This window comes from Amia ocellicauda, chromosome 12 (assembly GCF_036373705.1).
Source record: "Amia ocellicauda isolate fAmiCal2 chromosome 12, fAmiCal2.hap1, whole genome shotgun sequence".
In the NCBI taxonomy this organism is placed as follows: domain Eukaryota; kingdom Metazoa; phylum Chordata; class Actinopteri; order Amiiformes; family Amiidae; genus Amia; species Amia ocellicauda.
Window position 1 is genome coordinate 8,986,990 of NC_089861.1, and position 23,373 is coordinate 9,010,362.

Here is a 23,373-nt window from a genome sequence, read left to right on the forward strand (position 1 = left end):
TTTAGCTTAAATAAATACTTACCATCACGAATAAATAATGCCTGCCCATTTTTTTTTTTTTTTTTTTTAACTGGGCATGGACAATCAAGTTTATTTAAAGCACAAGGCTGATGCACAACTTCTTCATTTTCTTTATTTAAAAAAAGGTGCACAAGTTTTCAAATTTAATAAAATGTACACACATTACATTATCTAAATATAATCACACCATAAGCATGTTTAATGACGTAAAGTAAACACTGAAAACCCAAGCAGTGGGCTGGGACCATTAGCCTACATAGGGTTACATTATCCTGAACAATTGCAAAATAGATACATGCATGTCAAAAGTAATTTGAAATTCTTAACATAATATATATTCACCTGACGGTCAAAGATAACCTTTCACTTGGTGTGACAGGTACTTGATGGGTAGGTTTGTGGTGCAAACCAGTAATTTAGAAAATTTAAAAAACTACAGGCGTCATTCGTAAATATCGGGGGGAAAAACTCCATGTCATCCAATTTAATTTCTTGTACCAGTCTGTGGTATTCTCCAAATTGCTCTCTTTTAAGGTGGATTTCATGCATATATAATTTTTTGCAGCATCTCCGGTTTAAGAGCAAAGCTGCCAAAAAATGAGGTAAATAGACTGCTTCTTCGTCTATGTCTGCTATAATCTGTTTTGGCTCTAGAGTAGCTGGAGCATCACTGCGCGTCTATAGTTCAGCGACGGACGACATGAGTGACTTGATCGAGTGACAATTGCTGGACAGCTTGCTGTCGCTGAGTTTTTGGTCGGGAGATGGAGTATAAACCAGCCTTAAGACTATTACATTTGGAATCATAGTTTATATTGATCTTTTTTAATGTATAGACAATATGTTAAGAAAGGTGTAAAGGCTGGTTTATACTCTGTTGCTCGATTGTCTACCACAAATCCAGTGACAATAGAGTGTTCCATTATCAACCAATCATATCCCAGTTGCCGTTGTTGGTCCCTGAACTATAAACACCCAAAGCGACAGTGCAGATCTATTTGATTAGAGATGGGTGTGAACAAAAATGGAAAAAGCGAAGAAGAAGTACTTCATTTGGTTCTTATTTAATTATATTTATTTTCATACACTTTTTTACTGTGTACTTTCTCTATATTTAGAAGTTTATACTATTTTACTTTTACTTTTCACCCCTCGCCGGAGCCTGCTGTACAAATACTTGCTGACGATACGTACAACAGTTATAGGAGATACATAGATATGTCTTTAAATACAATAATTGATTATTAAAAATTAAATGATAACATTATATTTTGTGTTAGAAAATACAAATAATCTGCAATCAAAGCTTTTGACAATAAGGCTACTTTATAAATTCAAAATAATGTGTTTTTCTGCAATTGGATTTCTCCTCAGAAGGGGATGGAGGTTCACTGCATTTGCTCAGCAATTGAAACCCATGCATTCTTTTTATTTGGTCTTCATAATTTGCTCTGACAATTGTATAAAGCAGGTATAAGTTTATTAAACTGAGAAGCTTTTCGATTTAGTCCAGTTCCGGTAACCATCACAATGCGGTCAATGATCAGGTCAAAGTTCACCTGATTTCAACTGTCAATGACAAGACCAGCTACAGGGCAACCATAGCTAAGAATTATAAACAGCAAAGTAATGCATCAGCGATAGTCGCAAGTTGTTTTGGCCTTCAAAAATGGTCGTGTGACAGAGTATAAACCCACCTTAATACTGCATTCTCACAATGTAAAGTGGCATACATTATGTTAGTTGTCCTATTTATTTATTTTTATTCGGAGCAATATAATGTAAACAAGGTTTGCTACTGTGAGTAGAATGGGTGGTATGTGCGCACTAATTCATAAATGTGAAGGCTGTTTTCAAGTGCATGTAAACACAGCCATTGTGTTCTGATGTTTCTACTATTTTAGAAAATGTATTTGACAAATTTTTGCAAAAATATTTTGATGCATATGCAACTATTTTATCATAGAAGAAAGCACCCGATTTTTTTACAGAGAAAAGCACAGACAAAAAGCAATTGAAGTGCATAATTATATTAATAATCTTTCTTGTGTTTCTATACAAATGTAGGTTTCTATAACACATTGATAAATTAAGTATTTTACTGAGCAAATAGCTCTTAGGAAATGATGTAACGGCACCATCCTTTATTATACTGACAACACATTTTAATTGTAGGTCTCTTGTTAGCTGTCTTTTGATGGCAGCAATTTAATTTTTTGTGATGTGAGCAACATACTGGGAAGAGTACACAAACAAAAGGACACAAATAGAAAGATTTTGTTTTATTACTTTGGTATTGAGATCTTGAAAGAGATATAATTACAGCCCCCCTGCCACCAGTCACTTACTTTAGTTAAGACTAATTTAACCACTTATTATTATTAAAGAGTGGGACTATATTTTTGATTGTACGTGACATGAAACTGTATGATAGTATAACGAAAAAGCTACTATTGTCTGGTACAAATATACTGAAGATAGTGTACACATTAATGAAAATATAAAAAACATTTTAATGTAGCCACACTTACCCCGATCACGCAAGTTCCGAAAAAGTTTTGATGTTCCCTTCCAAACAGGTGGAGTGTCCGAAAGAATTTTCTCCAGCTCCTTCAAAACACAATGCATGAATGTTAGAAACCCAATAAGCAGAAACAATGCAAAGATTCAATCATAATTTTAATCAACATGTCATCATCTGGAGGCTTTAAAACTTTCCAACCATGATCATTTAAAACACAACACATCTTAAATAAATAAAAATTAAAAAGTAAAACAAAAGTTTAATGCAAATTCTTAGTATATGTGAAAAGTAATTATACAGACAAGATTTTATAAACGGTAAATGTTCTTGAGTGGCCCATTCAGAGCCCAGATCCAACTGAAAATGTGTGGCATGACTTGAAGATTGCTGTCCATCAATGCTCCCCAAGGAACCTGACAGAGCTTGAACTGTTTTGTAAAGACGAATGATACTGCCAAATCTAGGTGTGCAAGTTGGTGACCTATCCCAACAGACTCACAGCTTTAATTGCTGCCAAAGGTGCTTCCACCATGTATTAACTCAGGAGGGTGGAGACTTATACAATGTTGATATTTCAGTTTGTATTTTTAATATATATATTTTAGAATAAAAACATATTGCCTCTAACAGTGTGGAGTATGGTGTGCAGATAAATGGAAACAAAATCCCAATTTAAATGAATGAAACTCACTGACACAACAAAATGTGACAAAAGTTCAACTTTAGCATGCGATAAAAACATAACTTTGATTTTACCTGTTTTGAGAGGGACTTCCAATGCCTCTTGCCTAAACAAAAACAAAAGAAAGTTTACATTTTAATCCACAAGATTGTATTACACAGACACATAACCAGACCATTTTATTGTGCAGTGAGAGATGTTAATCTCTTTAGTCTCTTCCTGATTTCCTATTATGTCCATCACAAAGGTTTTCTATATGGGAGTGAGATCAGACACTGAGCAGACTATTACAGTTTTTCAACACTATTTGACTGTGTTACACTCCCAGCTTCGTGACTTTGTACATTCTTTTGTTGAAAGAACTGCAGGCCCTCAAAAAAAAAATCCATCAATGCTGGCAGTATGTTGTCTGACTACGTTCTGAGCATGTGATGTCCTTGGAGAATCAACCTCTACATAGCATATGCTATCTGGTACCATTCCATTACTGACAGAGGGGGAATTATCCCATTATATTTGGTGATATGAAAATGAAAATAGTAACTGTGGTAAACATCATAAATGCTTCTTAAGTAGAGTAGTATTTAATTTAAGCTACTTCTTCAGATTTTCTTCATCACACGTATTGTTTAACATCTTTGTAGAATATTATGTTTTCTAAAAAGCAAATGCAAACAAATAAAAAGTGAAAATATGTTTTACACCATATCCTTGGTGTAACTAAAATGTCTAAAATGGAATGCCCATCTAATCTGCAGAGCATTCCAATATTCAATAAAAGCCTTACCTTAGAAGATAAGATATAGCAATCATAAAACACTTAAGTGCTTGTTGGTTAATTAAAATCTTGAACCTATCGCAGTTGTCTGATGATAACGCTGACAATGACCCTACTCTTCACACGTTTGAAAAGCAATTGAGGCTTGTATCACTGACACTGTATATAGTGTGACCGCTGCGTTTCGGAGGATCTAGGAGTGAATGACTTCTTTTAAATCCGTTAATTTAAAGTTGAAACATGCTGTACATCACACAATAATAAAAATAATTTGCATAGCAAAACAATGAGCAGAACAACAGGGCTAATTATAATTTACCCTTACATTAAATTACTAATTGGTATTCTAGCATATCTCATTTACTGATTTTCTTGTCTTAGAAATTCTAAAGATTTTTTTATTTGCTTATATATAGTTGCTTTTTTTCTAGACAGCTGAAGAAATGTTTTCACTAGACACATCTGCAACTAATTAATTTTAAAATCGTTTAAACCCTCTGTGTATATGAGAATATGTTGTTTAATCTTTCATACTCACACACACATTATATATATATATGCACCCTTGGCTTACCCCAAACAAGACGACAAGCAGGATTCAGAAGTGCTTATAGCAGAATGGATCATCCAAGAATACAGAGCAATGTAGTGAATTCAAATGTCCCCTATGCCTGGGATTTATACACTATGAGAATGAATGAAATCCTTTCCACACATGTTCTGTTATCAGAACTCTATGGAGTCATATCATGAAGATAACATAAATAAATCTTATCAAATATGTCTACAACGATGCCACATCAACAATCAGACTCCACCAAGACATTGACAAAATCAAGATCTACAAAGTAGTGCGTTAAGGAGACACGATCTCTCCAAATCCCTTCAAAGTAATACTTGAAAAGGTGTGCAAGATGCTAGACTGAGAAGAAAAAGGAACTCGGATAAACAGAGCCTATTTGAGCCACATGCAATGACTTAGTGTAAAAGCATGAAGACCTGCAGTTTTGAATTCAAGATCTCTTAGCCACAAGTTCGGTGAAATTCATTTTTATAGAATTTGTAAGATTGAAGTACACTGAAAAAAACTTGAAGAGGTCCAAAGTAAAAGTGGGATGGAGACAGGAGTAGCCTGTAGTTAGAAGAATCAGTACAAAATAATCACATGAAGTGTGCAAAGTTTATAGAAACTTCATATAAATTGTAGCAAACCCACAAGGTGACTTGATACTTCACAGAACTTGAATAACTCGGTCAAGTCACAGTAAGCCAGAAACTTAATGACAGAAGAGGCAGATCACTCTCTTGGCATGCATTTGTTATCAACTGTGACTTTTATTTATTGTGTCACAATCATGTAGGTTAAAGAAAAAAAGCTGCCCCAGGTAAATTAAATGGCCTTTTTCATTATAGATATTTAGTGTTTAGCAGTTTTATCTATCAGCTTTATTTATTTTTTAATTAAATTCCCACAACTTTGTCATTGGAATGTACTCCTGTTATTCAACCCATGCATGATACCTGAAAAACAGTTCCATTTTATTTAATTCTAAAATGCATGACTGTGTGTGGGGGGGGTTTTATTATCATCACATTTATATATTATATCTGATTAGGGAAGGTGGGCTTTAAATTTTATTTCCTTGCACAGATTCCATGTTTTAAAACAACACTATGGCCACTAGATGTCATAAAGAATCCTACAACACGGGGCACATTTAACACTAATAACTGAACTATAAAAAACACTTATTATTACCATTATTATTATTACTGTTTCAAGTACTTACAAAAGCTACAGATCTGAAGAGACAGAGTATGTGTATTAATATTTGTTTTTATTTTGTATTTAATTGTCTGAAAAATATCTGGTATATGTTTCACAGTGTGGTACCCAGTTCCAAGTTATATATATAAAAACAATGTAATTATTAATTTTCCTTGTGGGTAGCATTGTGGTGCAGCAATTAGCATTGTTGCCTCGCAGCTCCTGAGACCCTAGTTCAATACATCTGTGTAGCTTGCATGTTCTCCCCCTGTCCGGGTGGATTTTCTCCAGGTGCTCTGGTTTCCTCCCACATCCCAAAGACATGCTGCGTATATTTATTAGCTACTCAAATACTATGTTTACACCGCAATGTCGAACCTAAAGCAGCTTTGGTCCGACTGCCAGCACGATTCTTATCAACATTCGGTGTCGCGTTTACACTGTGGACTGACCTAAGCTGTTTTAGGTCCAATTGCACGCATTCCACCTAATTACAATACGTGCTGGGTCACGTCATAATCATTCCCCACGAATGATGAGTTTTCCCCTCCCCCATCTATGTAGAGGATAGATACAGGATCTTTGACGGAAGTATACCAAAACATTAACAACCTTGTTAGTTCACAGTTGTTTTGTAAAGATTAATCTGATTTATTCATTACAAATACTTGTTATTATTTATTTATTTATTTATTTATTTATTTATTTATTTCTTGGCAGACTTGTGGTCAAAAGGGAAATAGCCCCAAATGCCGAAAGTACATTTTTGGTTATTGTAAACACTATCAATCAATGAAAGCATCAAGAACATAAAATAAAAAGAAAGACAATATCAATATCAATGCAGGTGCGCACAAATTGCCCTTTACCCATCAGGTAATGCTGCAGCTCACTGTGACCCTATACTGGATGAAAAGGCTATTGATAATGAATGAATTTTGAATAATTAATTTGAATTAATGATTTCTTTATACTTATTTATATACACATAAACATTAACAAAGTAAATGTATGAGGTAACAATGACATTAGTTGGATATTTGTTGGTATGCTAAAAGGATGATTTTGAGGTTTAAAGTCAGTATGTTTACAAAGGTCATCAACATTCTTTAACAAGAAACCTTACTAAGCAACGCTGAAAAAATGCATCTCAAGTCTGTAATGGAGTTCAGAAGAAATGGCAAGATATACAGCATTTATTCCTTGACTACAAAACTGACACATTTACAAGCAATGAGCTACAAACATCACTTTTATCAGACATTTGTCTATCCCTTACAATGGGCTAGAAGTATTCTGGTGCCTTTCCCAAAGCAGACAACCATTTACCCAGTCTAAAACCTCTCAATAATATATATTATTTACTGTGGCTGGTGCTAAGCGGAATGACTCCTCACAAAAAAGGAGGACAATGTACACTGGCAAAATTGAAAACCAACACTATCTCAAGCAAACAGATAACTCTGAAGTCCCCACTTTTCCTCCTAGCAACTTCAAAAAATCTTCAGACTTTATGTGAAATCTACAGTACATTAAGTTGTAGAGAGCAATATGCATGTAGCTACAGTAAATACATGTGTGAAAGAAAAAGGTTCAGACTAAAAAAAGGGTAAAACTCTTTGGTTGGCATTCTTATGTATGACCTGTAATTTTGTTATTCAAATAAATGGTTAGATATGCATAATCAGAAACTAGCTCCTAGACTAAAGTTCACATATTTTTGGTGATCCCACCACAGCTGAGCTAAAACCTGGATAAAATGCACAAAGAAATCCCAGACGTGACTACAGACACACAACAAACTCAAGGTCAAGAACATATCAACATTTAGACCCAGCCACTGATCACAGATTACAATCCTTTGATCATACTTTTTACCTTTTTTGAAGAGAGAATTCTTCCTTCCCCCTAAATAAACCCCAGGGGGGCTGTGTCTGATATGGTGTGGGTTAAAGTGTATAAGACGTGTTCTTTAGAAAAGAGTAGTATGTCTTAAAACAGAAAAGACAAAGTCCAAAAATATAAAAGCTGTAAACTTTAAGAAATATAAACCACCCTACATACTACAAAATTGAAGTGTGAATGTCTTATTAAATCCTGAAAATGTCCAAGTTGACAGTCTCGTGAACATTTGTTAAAGACTGATATTTAGTGGAGAAAATAAAATAGGAAAACATGAAAATGTACGGACACCTTGATGAAATGTTTATTTACTTGACAGCTTTTTATGATTACTGAAAAAAGGCAAGAAATGTTAAAAAAGCAAAGATGCTTATAGCAGTTAACAAAAAGTAGAAAAAAGCAGTGGTGTTTTATGAGTTTGCCAAGGAATAAAACTGGATTTGCAAGAGGATTTATGTTAATACTTTAACCAAATTATTGTTTTTTATCTGTTTAGACCATAAAACACAGCAACTTCTCCTTTGAAAATAATTCCCTATCTACAGACTTCTTGCAACTTCCCTCACCGAGCACACACAGCGTGAACTTTACAACCACAGCATAAAACCATAAATTTCATTTAGACGTTTCGTCACACAGTCCGGCTAAGAAAAACTCCCAGGGAATCCTCAAGGCACAAGGGACAACATTTTTTTTAGGTTTCTAGATTTTTTTCATTTGCTTTTATTTTTCTCCAATGAAAAATTATAATAAAGCCACCAATGCGAAAAATCAATAACACTTTTTTTTTTTTTTAAGACTTCCTCAGAATCCAGTCACTTCTTGAATTGTGATACTATGGGGCAACAAAATAATAGTAACATGCTACCTAAAATTACACTGCTAAATGATGTTCCAGTGGAGATTCATAGAAATATTTTAACAGTTGTTCTGTTTACAATAATCTTTGAACTGTAATTCTTTATAGCATTACTTGATTACAGTGAATAAAATGTATAATATTAATGAAAAAGCAATGTCTGCAGGTGAGGATTAAGATTAGGACTAAGATGCCCACTTTCCTGCCCACTTCAAGCGATGAGTTGCTTCACCCTATTTCTCTGGAAAGATAGTGTAGCGCTGTCTGCTGGCACGGTCCAGCAGTAGAGGCTGCAACGCCTCAGGGGGTGTAAAGGATTGTGGGGGGCAGCCTCACAGACATTAGCTAGACTACGTGGACAGAATAGTGGTGTGTAGAATAGTTGTGTTGGGGACTTTGTGTGTGGACTCTGTCCTGTGTGTTCCCATCCCTCTGTGTGCACCTTTGTCTGACCACCCTGGATGCATCAGTTAAAGCCTATCCCTTCTCCCTCTGTCTGGGTTTCAGTTTTCTGAGGTATGCTCTTGTAAGGGTGTAGTAAAAGCATGTCACTAAATAAACGGGCAGTTCCTGGTCGAATTTTTGAAGAATTCTGTTTGCCTTTGCAATAGAACCATAACAGTCTGAAAAATGATTACAATATTTTTTCTTTAGGAACAAGCAATAAATGCTCTTTGCAGTATACCATATATATTGATGTTTGTGTTTGTTTATTTACGTATATTTGTGTGTCCGTTTCCATCCTTACTTATTTACTTTTCCTTACTTGCTTATTTAATCAAAACAGTTTGGAAAATGCCTGTGAGCTACAATCAATATCCTGTTACCAACGTCTGCAAAAAATATATCCTTATGATGTAATGAAAATGTGACAGTTAATGTAATTTCATTAAAAATGTATATTTTTTCATCATTATAGTTTCAAACTTTTATGTACATCAGAAAAAAGATAAATAATGCACCCAATGTTCTGTAGTATATACATAAGCATTAAGAGCAAACATAACCTCTACTTGATTAAAACACTTCTGTTATGATTGTTGAAATGTCAGTATTATATATAATAATAATATAATAATATATAACTAGAAATAGAATTGAGTGTTTGGCTTCCTTCTTTATTATGTGATGGTATTGATTTTTTTTTTTAACCGTAACCTCCTTCGAATGTTAAACTTGTTTATGTTTTTGATTGCTAAACCTCCGTTGTGTAATCGGGTATCGGCTTCATATGTTGTAACAAATATAGCAATTCGAAATCGATAACCAAAATCACATGTGGTAATACTTAGCAGTTTAATTGGTATCACTTTACATTATTGGTCACCAATTAATTATGAATTATGTATTAATCCCACATAACTAATAAGGATTAACACATGAATAGCATAGTATTGTGGTATTATCAGATGGTTTTAGGTCATACTGTTATTATATAATGATTAAATAGAGATTAAAGGCAATTTTGTTTTATTTTGTATGAGACTTGATATATCATTAAAGTGCTTTGTATCAGATGTGATGAATGTTGATCACAGGTGATCTTTATCTGCAAAAATTCAGTGAACCAGAATCTGCCAAAATATACTGAATGCTTTTTGATCCTAAAGGTTTAGTGAGAAACATTTTGTTTTTGTAACTTTTCTGTAAACCGGGTGCCGTTTGAGATTATATCTCCTTGCAGGTGTTGTGTCTAGTTTAGTCTACTTTTTTGGAACCACTCATAGAGGTACCACTTGAGATTTTAACAATATTCTTCATGCTCCATAAAACTCTTCCACAAGCAATAAACCATGTAATATTACATGCAGAGAACCACCTGATAAATGTGTTCCAACAGCATTTAAATTCATCATGTGTTAAATATATCTGTCTCAACAGGCTGTTACTATTGTAGAACATAGAATATATCATACACATGGTAAATACACTGTAATCATTAATCATGCATATGTATATATAATATTAAATTATATAAATATATATTAATTCAATATAATAATGTATATATAATAATTTACATACAAAAAGTACTTACTCTTGGGCTCACTCATTGTGACAGACTCAATGAAATTCTGAGGAGTCATGTACAGTTGGCCTTCATACTCAACAGAGCAGAACATACGAAACCTGTGTTCATGAGAAGACATATAAACATCTCCATCTTCAAAATCGAAACTTCTGGGCTAAAACAAAACAGATGGAAAAGGAAAGTTTAGTTTGATCTTTTCTTTTTTAAAAGACTCCATCTCGGACAGCTAAAAGTATGATTGCTACAGCAATAACAAGAACTGTACCAGCAGCACTGTCCAATTTCAAAAGCTGCATTTAAACAAAAAAATGTTTGTACCAAAGGGGCTCATAGTTGACTTCCTCTTATCCAAGCCAGCAATCAGCGTGGAGTCCAAATGGTCACGTGTTTTGTGCACAAAGGTACACACTTTGTTTTCTTAATTGTTTAAATAAAGCACATATGGATGTATATAATGCTATACTTATTGTTGGTTTGTTTAAGTACAGACCTAGGCTAAGATAAGTTCTGTAATAGTGCATTAGACTCCAAGTTTAAATGTTCAGAGTTGGTTAATACTTACTAGTTTAACACGTACAATGATTAGATTATTCTGTAATTTTCTTTAAAAAAAAACTTATTTAGGAAGCAGTATTATATATATATATATATATATATATTTTTTTTTTAACAATTATTATCATTATAAGTATATTAAAAACTGGGCTCCTATAATCAGAATCCCAGATTTGTTTTTTATTATCCTGAAATCCTTGGATTGAAAACAGTGTTTAGTATTAAATTCCCCTAGTTATAAAGAACACCAAGACTACTGACAATGGTGTCACAATATCTACAATGTAATCCTTTCCCAGATCAAATCCCCTACTTGTTTTTCAAAAGGCATCCATTCACCTGAAGCTCAGCTGCACGTACCTGTGATTAGCAGGATTAAACTTATAATATCACTGGTAGATAACTAAGCCATAGCTGTTGTTCTAATTTGTTGGATAAGACTACTTTAAGATAGAATTGATTAAAAGTCATGACATATTTCAATTTGGCTTCACCTTTGAGCATCGGAAATCTTATACAGATCATAAGCATCTCTGCATGTTTTTTTTTTTCGTTTTCAATTTGAATAAAAAAATTGCATTGCTTTATTAGAAGATATGACTACTAGAACAGGTGAGCAAAACCATATTGGAAGCAATATAAGGTCTACAATGACAATGTCCTTTAGGAAAAAAAATATATATATATATATAAAGCAACAAAGGATGTTTCAAAATTTATCCCAAAACTTTGTTTACCAAATAATAATTCCTGCTATGGGGTGTTCAATCATAACTTCAAACACGGTCAAGATACCTGAATATAACTAAAAGAACCATTTAGGACAAGAGAGTCAATGTGTTACCATCATTGTTTTTTGCCACATAGCATGGCCTATGGGGCAGTAAATTGGAGCAACAGAGAATTTGTCTTATCACCAATATCAAATGTCCGGTTTACTGCCAATGTACTGTTGTGAGTTACATCAGATCCAGAGTTCCAGAGTTTCAAGTCACAAGTCAAGGTCAGGTTTTCTACAGGAGGGGAGATTGAATTGCAGGTAAAGGATTCTTTCAACGAAACCTAATGCTAAGTAGAACAAAAGTCTTTGGAACAGGCTTACCAAATGCTGCTGCTTTATGTATCAAACAGTTTTACCACATTATATCACATGCGAATTAAATTCCCAAAGTGACAAGGCACAGAGCAGAGCAGTTACAGCACTTATCAAAGCAGTGTTGGAACACGTTGCTGTACATTGCTAACATTTGCAAATATATAGCCCATATATACAAAACATACAGACACACATTTCATTACATGTTCAACGTGTCACTCAAATATTTAAACGGAAATTAAAGAAAAACCTTCAACTTACAAAATCAACACATCCAGCACCTTAACATTTAAAAAACACAAAACAACAACCTTAGGTGTCAACAGGTGTTTTTCAAAATTGTGTAAGGCAAATTATCATGAAACAATCCCTGTAAGGTTTTAAGTGGATTCTAAGATCTAAATATGCGTGTGTGTGTGTATGTGTGTGTGTGGTTTGTGAATATAATTGTATTTTATTTGTTAATGTACAGATTTTGTATGACAGACACCAAAAAGATTAACAAGGTTCTGAACAAATTAGATGATTTTTATTTAGTATGATGCTTACAGAATTTGTGTACAAATATTATGCAGTTAAAAAACTGCAGATGGTGTATATAAAAAAATAAAAAATAAAAATAAAAACACTGAAGATGCACCCGAAGATTTTTACGTTTTGTCACCTAACTGCTTCAGTGCAGTATCAGGTGCCTTTCCACCAAGTGAATTAAGACTGACATATAAAATAACAGTGTGTCAGCTGTAAGTACAGAACCACTGCCCCCATCACAGAGTTCACAGTACCTGGCAATATGTCAAGTTGGAAAGCTGTGCTCGCACATTAGATTTAATTCATGTATGTGCACGAAAAAACGCAAGTGCATCTAGTGCTGAAGATGGTTTGGGAAGCAAAGAAAATCCAAGGGTCACAGTTAGAGAATTACTTGGGTGCATCTTGGGGTCACCAAGTCTCCAAATCTGCAATTAAATGCCACCTCCATGCCAACAGTCTATTTGGAAGGAAAAACCTGGTTGCTTCTGCCAGGAGGCTGAAACTTGGCTGCAAGTGGATCTTTCCACAAGCCTGCAAGCACACATCAAAATCCACAAAGAAATGGTAAATTGACCACAAAATCAACGTCTCTGAACTTGAATCCCTTTGAAAACCTGTGGTTTGAATAGACAGAAGGCTATCAAGGATCTGGAAATATTGTGTTTGGAGGAACGGTTTAAGGTGTTCTCCAAACTAATAATAAATTATAGAAAAAGTGATAGGCCTATAGAGTGCCATTATCCTTGGAAGGGGAGGGGGCACAAGTACTGAAAACAATAATTGTGACACTCAGGGTTCGAATTACTGGGGGGACTGGTGGGGTTTAACCCCCCTAATTAAGACTTCGACCCCCCCGAAAGAGGTAAAACCAACAGGTGGGGGGGGTCAAAACTCTTATATAATGTAAGCACCCGCCCCCCTCCACTACCACCGCGGACAAAACATCGCCTGCACCCCCCCGCCAGGTAGCACCGCAAACGACACTCTATCTGCACCTCTGGTTGCCCAAATCTGCTTTACATTGCTGACTCCCCCGATTGTCATTGTATATTTCGCTCTCTCTGGTGACTATTATTTGTCCTTAGTTTAACACTACAGAACATTTCTTTAGGTCCACTTCTATTTATGTTTCCCTAAGATAGCTTTACCTACCAGATGCATGACACATAGATAAAGCATTGACTAAAATAAAAAGGAGGTCACTGCTGAACTGTACACATCGTGCTCAATACTACACATAATTCCCTGTACTTTAAGGATGTGAGATATGACTAAACATTATTTTTTTCACAGTAGCACATTTGTTTAATATGGTCTGCACATTTTAAAAGATGAGTACGATATGTATTCCTTTGTGGATGGCCTACTTAGGCTGCAAGTGGCATTACCTGTTGCCTGACAAATTAAAATTAAAATGTAATCTTGGTCTTACCTTCATAATTTCTACTAATCTCCACAAAGAATGTTTATGCTGGTACTTTTATTTTGTAGAATAATAAATAATAGCTACTTCATTAAGTAATACATAATACAGTTTGAGCAACCAACACTCCCAACCAATAGTTACATAATCTTTAAACTGTTAATCAGATTACTTCAATTCTGAGACCGTTATTTCTGTCTAAAATCAGAGCTTAAAGCAAAGTAGGCTAGTTCTTGGAAAGACTTAGGCCTAGGTTCTCTGCATTAATGTGTAACTAAAAATATTCCTAACAATTGCCAACATTTTCCTATTGTTTTAGACAATGCTCTAAAACACATTTTATCACACCATCACTGTAAAAGTTCATCTACATATTACAGTATAATAAAACTATATATAAGTGAAGTTTTTAATGGTTTGCATGTGTAGCCTAATCTAAATAGATGTGTCGGAGATGTTGAAAGGCGGTAACACTCTCTGCAGTTCTAACTCACATAGACAGTCAATCCAACACTGTGGAACTAGAACAGAGAAAGAGCAGGTCTGAGGGAAGGCATAACTAATCAACCTTGAAAACGAAGAATGGAGAAGAGAGACAAGAAGAGACAAAAAGACTGAAAATGGGAACAGGAAGCCAGTGAAGAGTAACAAATAGAGGAGTAGCAGAATGAGAGTGAGAGAAGGAGATTTTATGGTGTGCAGCGGATTACTTAGGGTCAGAAACAAGAGAGGGTACAAGGTATGGGAAAAGATATAGGATGGGATTAAGTGATGGAGAAAGTAATACAAAATTTCAGATTTTGATGAGAGCAGAAACTGGTAGCTACTGATAAGTATGAAGTTAAAAAAGCTACCAAAAGAAAAGAGAAGCAAAGAAAATACTAAGATGAGTAGCCAAGTTTTGGATGAGTGGGTAAGGGAGAATTTCAGTTGGTGGGATGCCTGTCAGCAGAGTTATTATAGTCAAATCTGACTACAGCACATTTTAAAGCAGAGGAGTTCCAGGAGCTCAGCAGAATAGGCTGTAAAAAAGGTCCGATCCTGCAGATTTTATTGAGATGGCAGAAACATGCCAGAAAAAAGAGAGTTGGAGAGGGAAGGATCAAGCGTAACACCAAGGTTCTTGGCAGATGGGGTGTGGATGACATAATCAAGGCAAAAAGAGGTGGAGAGGTCTGAAGAGAGGAGGGGGAAGGGATGTACAGCAGAGTAGGTTAGATATGCAAAGGTTGAGTGTGAGGTAGGAGGATATGGTTCACACACTTTAGCCAGTGTAAACACAGTATCTTTTAGGACGGCTCTGTACCGACCTCAGCAAGTCGGACCAAAGCTAAACCTAAACCTAAAAATGTTAGATGTCCATTTCTATTCCTCGTCCTATTTGAAAACTCCATTGTCCAATATGACCATTGATAACTTTCACATCTGCCAGGTAAACCAGAAATTAATAATAAATACATAAATTATGAGACTTAAGAATGCAAAGGTAATAGAAGAGTAGCATGAGAGAAGTGAGGTCAAACAATATTTTACAAAGGAAAAGAACCAATGGATGTATCAGTACAAACTCTAGTTCTCCAACCAAATGTTCATCATATTAGTGTGACCAAGACACAGGGAAAGCAGGTAAAATGGTGTGTATGACCTTTCCATATCTCCCCAGGAAATACAAGGCAGTGGCAAGTGATGTTTGTGGCACTTGAACAAAATATGGTGATGATACAGAAGCGAAGCCATTCAGAATAAAACAGGAACTAACTACTGTTGATTGTGTGCAAACCAATTAACTGCAAGATAGTTGGAAATTGAGATAAATTTTCTACACATGTTTAAGGTATTATGTTATATACAGAGTTATTTGACAATAAGTTAAACCCTTATTAATTTTAGATGGAAATGTTCAGGTACTAACAGAGATAACTGCATTCAGTAGAGTCTCCGGACAGTGAAATGCAAACAAGGCCAAGCTAACCCCCACTCTTAGACTTCAGGTGTGAACTGGTCTAAGAGATAGAGACAATGGAGCAAGAGTGTCTATACAGACTGGTAACTAGGTCATGGCATTCCAATGTCCTAGAAGACAATGAGCTGGTTCCTCATTATTACAGTAACACCCAAAGGGGATGTACCTAGGAGGAGAGATGGTAATAAGATAAAATTCCATAGTATAAAAAGTACTCAACTTCACGCACAATTGGAGTCACATATTCATCATGAAGACCTTCCTATCCGGAGCGTCAGCGTCAGCGTCAACGTGTTTTCACAGTAGGTTCAGGTAAACAAGCTTATGTGTACTATTGTAAATGCTGGTGGTTCCTTTACTGTCTAATGCAATAGTTACTATACATGTAATATCTGTATCCTAGAATCAATAAATCAATTATTTTCTGTTTTGTATTTGTAATTAATTTAGAACAATTTGCAGATTATATTTATCACTTTGATATTATGGACATTTCTGTGTTGATCAGTGACAAAAACTCCTGATTAAATCCATTCTGATTTCATGTTGTAATACAATGAAATGTGAAAAAGTCCAAGGGTGGTGAATACTTTTGAAAGCCACTGTATATGCGATATCTGTATCCTAGAATCAATACGTTAGGTAAAGTTATGTTGATCTGTGATTATTTTAAAACGTAACTAATTAATGAAAATACGATACATTTGTCCCTACATAATGGCACCACAGATGGGATGGTAATTTATGGATGACCTTTTACCATTCGAACCTTAAAACTGAAAAAATCTAATAAAATGATTTGTAGGAAGAACGTGCATGTCGTAAATGTTTCTACTTATTAACTAGACTATAAGAAGAAAAAACAAAGAATCCGCAAATGTGAAGGGATTTCAAAAATCTATGCGAAAGACATTATGTAAATTTCAAGTCTAGTCCAAGTTTAAATCACACTGCAAATCAGTTGCAAATTAAAACAATTGAGGACTCTAAAGAAGTCCCTAGTACAAAATGCCATGACATTATCTGTAAACTAAAGAAAAGATTAGGATTACAGCGAAGGAGGAATGTTGTAGCCAGCCTCCCAATCACTAGCAAGATCGATGAGGAAGTTTTATTGGAGTCCAGAGAGATGGAGGGCTTCGCCAAGGAGCAGCAACAGCAAGTGCATCAGCTGAAGGAGGATGGCACCAAGGTGGTCCAGAAAAAGAACTATAAGCTGAGGGACACTACAGTACCACAGCTCTGAGGGAAGAAGGGCAGCACTAAAATCAAGTGCATGTCCCACCGGCAGAGGTGTACCGCGATGACGGACAAAAGGTTCCTGAGTAAGGGGTACATTCCGTTCTAAATCGAGATGCTCCCACACAAGAGGCACATGCCAGAGGAGCCCGCTGTATGCGTTTGGAAAGAGAAAAAGTGTGCTCCGATTCCACATGGTCAGCAGAAAGGCAAAAAGCTGGCCTGGTTTTGGTCTCTTCTACTTCCAGGAGAGCACTCGAAGGCCAGGAGGCGGAATCTGTTTGCCAGCTCCCCACAGTACCATATCAAAAAGTGGTGCACTGAAGTGCGGCTTTCCAAAACCCTGTCCTGTCACAGCGTTTGCCGAAAAGCAGACTGGTTTTGGAATTTTCCTCCCAGCCTCTGCACAGCTAACTGGGCAGGAGTCTCAGCCCAAGGAAGCCCGGATCCTGGAGGGACTACCTGGCCTAGATTGTCACAGAGCCTGGGGTAATTGCAGTCCACCGCAAGGCTCAACTATGTTTTGATTTACTACAACGAACACTGAAAGGTACGATAATGCAAAGGCTGCTGTAACCTATACAGGGTAGAAAAGGAATCCAAAAAGGGCAGTCTAATACCAATACAACACAATTTTTATGTTGTGGCCCTGAGAAACATTATAGGTTTGTCCTAGTTTGTAATCAAGAAAGAAAAGAGAGAGAAAATGCATGTAACTGTTTGTTAACTGTATATACCTCTGTTTAACTGTCATTACTTTTAATTTAATCTCTCTGCAACTATTCTGGAAAAAGATGGTGATCTGTATTTAAACAAGACAAGTTTTTGTTATTTAGTCAATGCATTCACCTGGTCTCAAATACTGTATAGCAAGTTCTGTGAACATTTTTCTGGCAAACTTTAAAGTATCTTTAGAGTGCCATAGGCGGGAATGTAAGGGAAATTTACATTTTCATTATTATTATTATTATTATTATTATTATTATTATTATTATTATTATTATTTCTTGGCAGACGCCCTTATCCAGGGCGACTTACAACATGTGCAAAACAAAGCGCAAAAATACCGTTCAATAAAGGCATCAATCATTACAAATTCAATTTACATAAAACATAACAATTCAAAATATAATACATTTTACAACTTCTAATTTACAATTTACACAGGCAAGTACAGTAAGTGAGGTCCTACATCCTGGACGGTAAAGTGCTGTCAAGATGTAGGGTCACAGTCAGGGGCTACGGGAAAGGAAGCAAGGAGGAAATTTATATAACAGAGGTATATGAAAATAAATTAAAACCATGTTCATTTAAATTGGAAATGTCCAGGTACTAGCAGAGATAGGATATGAATGATCATTGTTCTAGGGAGATTGGCTACAATTGTCTTTTGATTGGGTCTATTAGTTACAACAATAGAAGTGATTAGCTGTTGCTTTACTGGTCACTGGAGTAATTTACATGATCAAGGAATTACTTTTGAGTGATCAGCTCACAAAGATCAGCATGATCACTGTATTCAGTCAACACAACAGACAGTTAAATGCAAACAAGGCCATGCTAACCCCTGCTCTTGGACTTGTGAACTGGGGTCTATACAGACTGGTAACTAGGTCATGGCATTCCAAAATGCTATATGACAATGAGCTGGTTCCTCATTATTAAAGTACCACCCAAAAGGGATGTACCTAGGAGGAGAGAGCTTGGAAACCTTGTAAAGACAGAGGGCAAAATGGATGCAGCAATGTACAGATAAATCCTGGAAGAAAATCTGCTGAAGTCTGCAAGAGACCTGGGAGAAGATTAGTCTTCCAGCAGGACAGTGACCCCAAACATACAGCCAAAGCCACACTGGAGTGGCTTAAAAGCAAAAAGGTCAATGTCCTGGAGTGGCCCAGTCAAATCCCAGACCACAATCCAATTGAGAATATGTGGAAAGAGTTGAAAAATGTTGTTCACCAAAGGTCCCCATCCCATTTGATGGAGCTTGAGCAATTTTGCAATGAAGAATGGGCAAAAGGTGCTGCGTCCAGATGTGCAAAGCTGTTAGAGACTGATCCACATAGACTCATGGCTGTAATTGCTGCCAAAGGTGCCTCTACCAAATACTGACTGAAGAGGTCATTACTTATGTATTACATTATTTTCTGTTGTATTTGTAATTAATTTAGAACAATTTCCAGATTCTATTTTTCGCATTGACATTATGGCCATTTTCGGTGTTGATCAGTGACAAAAACTCCTGATTAAATCCATTCTGATTTCAAGTGTGGAAAAGTCCAAGGGGGGTGAATACTTTTGAAAGCCACTGTATATTCGATATCTGTATCCTAGAATCAATACATGTTAGGTTAAATTATGTTGATCGGTGATTATTTGAAAACATAACTAACAAAAAGATTATATGTTTTTCCCTACACATTAACAAACTGTCCCTTTTCTTTGTATATATAATAATGTTAATTAATCATTTTGATCATTTTGCAGTGTGGGCTAGGCTAATTAATATAAATAATACAATATGGAAAGTCAGGTCACCCCAAATAAAAGAATCTCATTAAAACAATTATTTTTCTATACAAACATATATACATACATATGTACAGTGCCTATAGGAAGTATTCACCCTCTTGGACTTTTTCACATTTTGTTGCATTACAACCTAAAATCTTGATGCCTTTAAATTGGATTTCTTCTTCTGATCTACACAATCTACTCCACAATTCAATATGGGAACAATGGGGGTAACAAAATCTATTTAAAATTAAAATTGGAAAGTCTTCATTAGATACATATTCACCCCCTTTGCTAAGACACTGCTTATAATGATCAAGTGCAACCAACTGCCTTCAGATTTCACACAATAAATTGAATGCAGTCCATCTATGTGCAATAAAAGTGGTTCACATTATTTCAAATTAAATGTCTGTCTCTGTATAAAAATATCTGAAAGGCATTGAATATCCCATGGAGCAGTCAAGTTGATAATTAAGAAATGTAAGGTATACGTCATCACCCAGAATCTGCTCAGAGCAGGCTGTCCTCCAAAACTGAGCAACCGGGTAAGAAGGGCATTGGTCAGAGAAGCCATCAGGAGGACAATAACAACTCTGAAAGGCCTACAGCCTTCCATTACTGAGATGGGAGAAACTGTTCATGCGTCAACAATAGCTCAGGTGCTTTGCATCAGCAGGGAATGAGAAGCTTGTCAGGCTAGACAGCAAAATTAATGGAAATACATACAGGCAAATCACTGAGGGAAAAGCTGCTGTAGTCTGCAAAAAAAATAAAAAAAAATAATCTGGGATAGAGATGCACCTTTCAGCAGGATACTGACCCCAAGCACACAGCCAAAGGGACACTGGAGTGGCTTCAAAATAAGAAAGTGAATGTCCTAGAGTGGCCCAGTCAAAGCCCGATAAGAACCTATATCAAAACTTATAGATTGCTGTCCACCACGGACGTCCAAGGGGGTGAATACTTCCTATAGGCACTGTATGTATGTCTACCACTGCCTACTTCATGAGTAAAAATGTACCCTAATATATTGCAGGTTTGAGAATCAATTAAAAATAAATAAATAAATATACCATAAAAATTAAACCAACATCTCTCATTAATCCGAAAATTCCTATTAATGAAAGTAAGTGTTGATTTCTTAAAATCAACCTAAACAATACTGAATTAAATAAGGCTCAGTTACACTGCACATTATTTTCACTATGAAGCAAACAATATTTTTCACTTCAACAGAAGACACTATACGCTGTTTGAAAAAGTGGAAAATGCAAAAATGCTGTGTTTTTGTTGTTTTATTAACTCCAGTAAAATCAACAAGTCATCTTATTTGTTTATTTTGTTTATGCATGTTTTAAACTGACTGAATTGTTGTGATGTACTTTTACAAATATAATACTCTTATTATAATTATTATTGTTGTAATTTATAGAGCTGGTTTATGAAAGACAGTATTTTAAAGACCTAAGTCTAACAGTTCGACAAAGGTTATTTCTGACACCCATCAAAGCACTCTTCAGCACCATATAATAGCGGATAGCACCCGTCCTGGATAGAAAAATGACAGCTACAAAGCCAGGGTGAAAATAATAATCATACAAAATCATGTTGATACTTACATATTATACCAGTTGCCAAATACAAATAAAAAGGCTAGCCTACATATTACATGTATGTGCAATAGTCCATTAGTAATATTGTGATTAAACACTATTAGCTTGTTGATTGTAATTACAAATGCGAATTCAGATGCTTAAGAATAAAATAACTTTAATGAAAAATCAACAAACCAAAATCGAAATGAAATTATTCTACACAGAGCGCATCATTATTATGGTTAATTGTGCCAATACTATGTTTACTGCAATGCTGGGATCAGAGCAGTGATACTCTTGGTCGTAATAAACCAACATACACACATTTCCACTGAAAAATAACACGAATAACACGCTTACACACAGTACCTTTTCTTTGGCAGCTACTGCGGGAAGTGATGGCAGCAGATCGGCGCTGCTGATGTTGCACACCAGTCTCTTTCTCCGGGTCGGGTTCAACACGTCACAGTAGTAACAGTACAAAGCGACAGCCCCACCAGAAGCAATGCAGATCCCAGCTACCGCAGACTTAAGTAAGCTCCTTTTCTTATTTGACACTATTCCCGAGCTACCAGTTTGCTGTGGAGATGTCAAATTGTGCATCAGGGACCTGCTCACTAACACCAGCCTGCGCACAGCGGCCATTGTTGTTGCTATATTCGGTTTACACGGTGGGAACGGTGCTCGCGTTCGTGAAGGGCAGAGTCTGCGCGGCTCCACCAATGGGATCGGCGGATTTCGGCAGATCTGCGCAGACCTGCGGTGATCTGCGCTACAAGGACGCGACCGGTGGTATTCTCGGGCCTCGCGATACTTGCGGCAGTTGCAGGACTGTGCCGAGCAAACGGCTGCAGCACAGAGGATGCGCATTGCTTATTGGTCCATTGTTCATTGGTTCTGCTTAATGCATCTGCTGAAATAATAATATTGCTTGCAGACTTTCAATATCGGTGGTTTAAACTAATGGTTGAGTACCCATCCTAGTTTGTTGTTGTTGTTGTTGTTGTAGGTTCAACTAATACCAATATATTGTACCATTAATTACTATCAGAGTGTGGCATGTGGTAAAAGAAAAAAAAATCTTATGTATCTCATTAAATGCTTTTGAGTTTATATATGTTTTGTTTTCTAACTAATATACAGATATATCGGCAGTTTAAGTTGGAAATAAAATGCTGCATACTCATGACTTTAATATTCGGCCATACTGTGCAATGACCATGACCTTGCATCTTTAGACGAGACTTTTGCAACTCAGTGGTTGGTGGACATACAGGAAGGGACACATAGTTCACCCCCCACACAGGCATGACCAAATCTAGTCACAAGACAAGAAACTGTTCACCAGAATAAATGTATATCCCCAGTAGAGAGCTTTGTGCAGATAATATGGAAATGCTGAAAACAAGCTTAAGAAAAAGTGACAACCTCAAGACAGTCCCCAAGAAAAATAACACTCTTAAAGAAACACTGTGGTCTGGCTTGTGTGTGTGAAGCAGCCTGAAGAGCTCAATAAACAGGCTCTGCCCTGACCTTCCATTATTCCCATTGCAGTTCAAGTGTCCACTCCACCCTGCAGACTGGCTCATTAGCATAATGCTGAATGCACATTTAAGTGTAGCACCTCAGCCTTAAGCTCGCAGCAAAGCGAATGGGGAGATGGCCTGGTGCATGCATTACTCTGACTTTAGACCGAATCAAAACTTTGATCAACCCATGAATCACCAAGTAGAAACCTGTATCCTATCAATAAGACACATTCTACTACTTATAAATCAAAACGTGATGGGGTACAATTTTGTAATCTACATTTCATGGGTAGATCAATGTTTTTATTTGCTTTAACCCTATGTATCAGTATATGATGTATTTCTCTGAATGTCTA

The 23,373-nt window shown here is 36.0% G+C and overlaps 1 protein-coding gene across 5 annotated transcripts in view; it reads right to left on the bottom strand.

Moving 5' to 3' along the window:
* LOC136764320 (calcium uptake protein 3, mitochondrial) overlaps positions 1-22,143 on the bottom strand; it is a 51,757-nt gene extending 29,614 nt beyond the window's left edge. For all 5 annotated transcript variants that reach the window (XM_066718275.1, XM_066718276.1, XM_066718272.1 and 2 more), the window contains exons 1-4: positions 21,858-22,143; positions 10,573-10,720; positions 3,302-3,333; positions 2,553-2,631 (exon numbers count right to left, since the gene is read on the bottom strand). In XM_066718275.1, coding sequence (XP_066574372.1) covers positions 2,553-2,631; positions 3,302-3,333; positions 10,573-10,720; positions 21,858-22,133 — 535 coding nt within the window. In that variant the 5' untranslated portion in view covers positions 22,134-22,143. The remainder of the gene's footprint in view (positions 1-2,552; positions 2,632-3,301; positions 3,334-10,572; positions 10,721-21,857) is intronic.
* Between the last annotated feature and the right edge of the window lie 1,230 nt (positions 22,144-23,373).